This window comes from Vombatus ursinus, unplaced genomic scaffold (assembly GCF_900497805.2).
Source record: "Vombatus ursinus unplaced genomic scaffold, bare-nosed wombat genome assembly UNPS02014768.1, whole genome shotgun sequence".
NCBI classification, from domain to species: Eukaryota; Metazoa; Chordata; class Mammalia; order Diprotodontia; family Vombatidae; genus Vombatus; species Vombatus ursinus.
This window is the reverse complement of record NW_020954546.1, coordinates 5,102,769-5,108,977: the sequence shown is the minus strand read 5'-3', so window position 1 is coordinate 5,108,977 and position 6,209 is coordinate 5,102,769. Positions and strand designations below refer to the sequence as shown.

At 51.5% G+C, this 6,209-nt stretch overlaps 1 protein-coding gene across 4 annotated transcripts; it reads right to left on the bottom strand.

Annotated features, from left to right (window-relative positions):
• Positions 1-791: 791 nt before the first annotated feature.
• Positions 792-6,172, bottom strand: LOC114042840 (DNA-binding protein RFX5-like). 4 transcript variants are annotated; one of them, XM_027861586.1, is made up of 10 exons: positions 5,686-6,172; positions 4,812-4,937; positions 4,516-4,549; positions 4,030-4,112; positions 3,542-3,664; positions 3,149-3,268; positions 2,943-3,024; positions 2,438-2,639; positions 2,185-2,276; positions 792-1,995 (listed from the first exon to the last, which is right to left on the bottom strand). In XM_027861586.1, the coding sequence occupies exons 2-10, from the start codon at positions 4,922-4,924 to the stop codon at positions 1,027-1,029; spliced, it is 1,818 nt and encodes a 605-aa protein (XP_027717387.1). In that variant the 5' UTR covers positions 4,925-4,937; positions 5,686-6,172; the 3' UTR covers positions 792-1,026. The 4 variants fall into 4 exon arrangements, with proteins under 4 accessions (XP_027717387.1, XP_027717385.1, XP_027717386.1 ...); XM_027861584.1 differs by having other exon boundaries at positions 4,812-4,997; positions 5,686-6,171; XM_027861585.1 differs by lacking the exon at positions 5,686-6,172 and adding an exon at positions 5,443-5,637 and having other exon boundaries at positions 4,812-4,997.
• Positions 6,173-6,209: the final 37 nt, after the last annotated feature.

Sequence of the window (6,209 nt, the reverse complement as noted above, 5' to 3'; positions counted from 1 at the left end):
TATGAGGGATGGTGTAAGGAGCTGGGAGAGATACAGTGACCATGGATATCACTTGTTTGATTAATTTTAAATTGTGCTGAAGACAGGAGATACAGAAGAAGTTGGCTTACTATTAAGATACGAGTTATCAGACTTAAATCAGACTGAAGCTTCCAGTACACTGAAACTCCTTGTAGTATAAAGAAATCGAAGAGTAAAGGATTTTCTGAGTAGGAAATACTTTATAGAGAGACTGACTTTTGTTCAAGGAAAAAATTTTCATAAGAAATAATTAACATATCTTGATCCTCTGGAATGGGCTAGATCCGTAAGAGTGACCAGAAATAGAGGTGGATAGATAGAGCACTGGGCTCGGGATCAAAAAGACTCATCTTCATGAGTTCGAACCTGGCTTTAGACACTTACTAGCTGTGTGACCCTGGGTAGTTCACTTTACTCTGTTTGCCTCAGTTTCTTCATCTGTAAAATGAACTGGAGAAGGAATTGGCAAACCACTCCAGTTTCTTTGCCAAGAAAATCCCAAAAAGGGTCATGAAGAATAGGTCATGACTGAACAACATCGACAAGAGACTTGGACAAAATAGGCTTAGCCAAATACATGGCATATTTGGATAAGTCCTTCAAGCCCACAGGCCTGTTTCCTTATCTGTGCTATATGCTTTCTAAGGTTCTTTTCAACTTTAAACTGCTTTGTTCTCTTAGGGCTTGACCATTCAACCTGTAAACTAAGAAAACATTCAGCTCACAGCTGGTACTCACAACTCCCTGAAAGAAAGGTTCAGAGATCAAGGTAGGGGGCATGGCAGGTTTATTGCTAGGTAGCATTGAAGCCAAGGGAACTAGGCAAAGGGAGGGACAAGATGTGGTCAGATTGGGGAACACAGAAGTCCAGAAGGGGAAGGACTAGGACAAGTCTCCCTTGAGAAAGGCGTGGCCAAATAACGAGCAGGATCAGAGAGAAGGGAGCCTTCTTAGATGGACAGATTAGGTGCATGTGGGGATATTCAATTTCCCCCCATGTACCTATTAAGGGGGTGTTGCTTTGGGATCTTTATGTCCCAAGAATAGGGAGCCTTGGGACACATTCCCTTTTGGGTCTTTATTACCTTGCCCTGTAGGTTCTGTTACCTCTTTTCTCGTGGACTGTGGGGCTCCCTCCCAGCTTTTGTTGCCCTTAATGACACTCACTTTAGGAGTGACAAGACTTTTGTCCCCTATTTCTTTGGCATGTTGGGCACTAGGTCCCCTTCCTCCCTTGAAATCAGTGCCATCTTCCTGGCCAAGAGAAGGCACTTTTTTCTCCTCCACCTTTCCCACTGACCCTTTAGCTAGGTCACTCTCCCCTCCAAAGCCCTGAGACTCTTGTGGTGCCCTAAAGGAATGGGCCGAGTCTGTAGCAGGCAGTGGCTTCTCAGGGGAGGAGCTCCGTTCCCCCTCGCTGTTTGATTTCTTTCGAGGACGCCCTCTTTTACGCTTGGCATCGATCCCTATTTCTTCTGTATCCTGGCTTAATACTTTGGCTGCTAGCTCTTGTCCTCTGGTGTCACTCATAGGCACTTCAGCTGTCCTTTTCACTCCCTTGCCCCGTGGTCCCAAGTCCACCCCTGGGCCTATCTCCCTGTTTTTCTCAAGGCCCTGAGACTGGGTGGAACCTTCTGGTGGAGCTCTCCCAGGTACAGGCACAGCAGATACAGTGGGCAAGATCATGTTGATGATGGGCAGAGTACCCTGAGATACCCCAGCCCCACTGGGCAAAGGCAGTGTAGTGACTTTTAGGGTACCTGAGGGAAGTTTGGGGGCCAGGACTGGTGGGGAGACTCGGACAGGCCGAGGAAGTTGTGGGTGGGGTACCCGGGGAAGGAGCACAGGCAGTCGGGCAACCAGAGCATTCACTTGGGGGCTGCTGGCTGCTGGGGCTGAGGTTTCTGCAGTTTTCTTTCGCTCCCCTCGAGCTGGGAGGGCAGACCCAGTTCGGGGCTCCGGCTCCTTGGGGGACTGAAAAGAAAAGAGTGAAGGAGCAAGGTATAGGGTTGGGAGAAAACTGATAGGAGAAACAGGTATGGAGGTGACTAAGGCACAGGTCAACAGCTAGAAGTATTATAACCTCCTACCCCATTCTGCCTACCCCCCCCCCCCCCGCAGCATTTTAGGGCCTAAAAGTTGAGAGTTACTTGGCCTCCTCACCTGGGGCTGACCTTTAGAGGCTCTTCTTTCTGGGTTCTCCAGACCATTCTTGGTAGCGGATGAGGGATCCCGTGGGAGCCGTTCAGGTTCATCTGAAAAGGCACAGGATTTTCTAGCTTGGGGTGTGCAGAAAAACCAGAAATGAAGTGGGGATAGGTTATGATAGAAGTATGGAAATGATGGTAAAGTCTGGGGTGGCTCTACTCCAGTGTGTGGGCTAGGACTCAGATGATAGGAAGTAGAGTCAACCTACCAGCGAGCACCATGGCCATGAGCAGATGTGCATGAGCAGATCGAGCAGAGATGAGATGTTGCTGCAGCAGGAATCGGGCCACTTCCACGATGGAGCTGAAGGAGCGTTTTAATATACGCTCTGCCCAGTCACAGGTCAGGGCACAGGCCGCTTCCACTAGTTCATCCCGAGGACCCGGACCCACTTCTGGGCCCAACTCTGGCTACAGGTGGCAGACAACACATCTAGCTACATACCCCAGGATTCCCCTCCCCAGGGATTCAAACCCTCGTGGCTTTTGCTAAAGCCAATGTTAGAATGGGAAGGGAAGTCTGAATTTATCTTTCAACAGAATCCCAGGTGGTCTGTGGCCCCAGCCTAGCCATAGGATAGTTAGCTATGAAGCATCCAGGACAGGTGACCCAAACCGAGACGGGTTTCAAAGTGTGTCCAGTGAACTTCTCAGTGAGATTCACACCCTGGGATGGAAGGGGGAGGTCTCAGAGAGGTATTTGTTGTTACTCACACTCTCTGAGCCCTTGAGGTCAAGTCCAGGCAAGGGTGGCATAGATACCAAGGTCTTTCTTCGGATACCACTGTAGCAATATCTGGTATTAAGTTAAGGAGAAGCCCCAAAAAGGGATATCCCAATACCTTACAGAATACTGCACTCCCTGCCCCCCCAAATGTTCTCATTTTCACTCACTTCCCCACATTTCCGTGCAAGGATACTTAGATTGGCCCCGGCCTCCCAGCCTCCGGGCCTTGATGTCAGGGAAGATTTCCCGGATGATTTTGCCAAAGTTGGCAGTGCTAAGCGGGCGGCAGCAGGCTAAGCTCTCACAGTACCTCCTGGGGTAAGGTGGGATCAAGGATGGCCAGGTGCCCAAAGGAGGAAGAAGGAAGACCAGTAAATACAAGGGATTATAGTTGGGAGGGCGCATGTGCATGAGTGTGTGTGTGTGTGTGTGTGTGTTGGGGGGGCAGGTAGGAGATCTGAAGATGACAATGAGGCGAAGGAAACATCTAGGGATGAACAAAAGTCCCAGGGAGATCTGGGTGTACAAAAGCATAACCCGGAGTGTGTAGTCTCTGCACTGCCTGTACCCCTTCCCCCTCACACACCTATAAGCATCATAAACATCCTGCTTGGGCAAACAGGTGGCCGTGTGCTCTTCTAGGTGGTTTCGAATCCATCTGTAGGCGTACATATACTCGTCATGGCTGAGTGCACTTGGCTCCAGGTTGCTGAGGGTAAGACGAGGAGGTCATTGAGGCTTCAGAAGGAACACTTCCACTCCCCACCACAGCACCCAGTCCACACTGAATATACCCTTGCCCACACACAGGTGATCTGAGCCCTGGACACCAGAAACACAGAAAATCCCAGCTCTCCTTTCTCCCCTCCCTTTTCTGATCCAGATCATTATTGCATTGATAGGGGGGGACTCCTGCTGTGAAAATTGCTCATATTGATTCAGGTACCTGTTGTGTGACAACGTCTGTGTCAAAGACAGGTTATGAACCCAGGCTGTCCTGGTTCTCTCTGCCAAGCTGCTTCTCTATCCCTTCCCGCTCTTTCCCTAAACCCCATCTGCAGGTACTAAGCTTACCTTTTATCTCCGCCACTGGGGCCTGAGGGGAGCTGAAGGTAAAGATACAGCTTGTCGTTGTCCGAGAACCTCTGCACATCTTGCTGGGATTGGGGAAAGAGGGTAAGCAGAGGTGGCAGTGAGATCCGTGCTGGGTCCTGTGATGCCTACTCACTGATTTTAGTCCAGCCCCCCATTTTACAGGCAAGGGAGTCCAGGCTCACTAGGATGAGTGACTTGTCCAGGGTCATGTATCTGTCCTACTATATGGCTCTGATTAGAAACCACCTTGCTGGCCCTGCCTCCCATTTTCTTTCCACTAAACTATCATTTTGCTCTTGTGAATCCTTTATTTTTTTTTTTGCTAGGCAATAGGGGTTAAGTGACTTGCCTAGAGTGTCAGTAAGTGTCAAGTGTCTGAGGCTGGACTTGAGCTCTATCCACTGCCCCACCTAGCTGCCCCAGTGAACCCATTATTTCTGTCACACCCTGACCCATATTACTCACCAGGATCCCCTCTACTTTGTTCTGTACCGCTTTGCTGTGGGAAAGAGAAAGCTGACCGTCAGCAGTTAAGAGTTCTAGCTAAGCCTTTGGGGTCTAATTACTGGGGAAGGGAGAGAAAGCACCTAGCACAGTACCTGCACACAGCAAACACTCAAATAGCGGTGACTGATCATATTTAAAGCAGGAAGCTTGTTATTATCTAGTCCAACCCCCTTATTTTACAGATGAGGAAACTGAGGCCCATAAGGATCTGCTAGAGCTCAAGGTGTAGCAGGATGGATAGAGTGGGGGCTTACGAGATAGACCCTCGGAGCTTCTGTAGGAGAGTGGTAGGTTCACCAGCATCCCCACTGCCTGGGGCTGCTCCACCTGTCTTTGGGCTCTTGGCATCAGGTTCATCTTCTGCCATCCTGGCATTAGAACTTGAGTGAGACAGATTTAAATCTTGGATGTCTTCCCTACCCTTGGCACCCCTCAAGTCACTTAAAGGAGAAAGAAACAGAACCCATGAACCCAGTGAACTCCAGTGGACCTCCTGGCACTACTTGCCTCCCCTTAAGCGCAGTTAAACTCTGCAAAGTCCTCCAAACTTTTTTTAATTAGCTACCTGAGGGTCAAGGTGAACCCCAGAGGGAATGTGGGGTCATGCAGAAGTGGCGCCCCCTCCACACCCCTACTCCCCTACTAGCATTTCCTCCATTCTGCCTAGTCCCAGCGGCCTTTCCACCCGCCCCCGCCCCAAATCAGACGGTGGGGAAGGGGGTGGGAGGAGAAGAAAATCCAGACTCATCGCCCCACCCCCACCCCCACCCCCACCCCCATCACCTCTATCAGTCACTGGGCTCAACTGCTCGTCCCCACTACGCCCCCCACCCCATGCCTAGCTGGGTACAGGTGCCCCACCTTTACCCCTGGGCCGCGGCTCACCTACTCGTCGCAAAATGGGGAAGGGGCACGGGGCGTGGCCAGATAGGTCCCCGCCCGGGAAGGGGGGTGTCCCAAGAACTGGGGACTCTGGGTGTGCTGGTGGCTGCAGGGTGTGGAATAGGAGTTGCAAATGCAGCCCAAATTCTCTCTAGTTTGCTCTACGTCAAACCCTCCCCTCCCCACCTTTAAGCATCAGCTCTAATTCCCAAAGAGGAAAAAAAGGAGTAGAGAAAGAGAAACTACCTCGGAGCCACCACGACTCTGGGTCGGCTTCACAGTCCCGGTTCCACTCGTTGCTTGGCCCTTTTTTTTTTTTTTGATTGGTTGGTTCCGCCCCAATCTGCCCGGATACGCCAGCCGGCCCCGTCTGCTATTGGTCCATGCAGCCTCCCAGAGACAGAGCGCCTCACTCGCTTCGGCAGCAGCTCAAGTCTGCCTAGTAACAGCAATCCGATTGGTTAGCAGGGGAGGGAAAATCCAAAGTTGGCAATATTTGAGCGGTAACGGGGAAGTCCGGGTTGGGTTTCGGTTAAGTTGGGGTCGGTTGGGACGGGCAGCTCCGGGAGGTTCTGCTCTTAAAGGGGCCGCGGCCGGAAAGCCGGGCCCTGGATTCATTGTGCTTTTCCCTTTGTCACTGGCACGGGACGAGCGGGCAAGGACAAGGAGCTACTGCGCCATAGCCTGCGGGGTTGGGCAGGGAGTTGGCCGGGGCGGCCCCGGGTGTCGGCCGACCCCGACATTACCCTCCCCCGCCCCAGCCGTGGTGG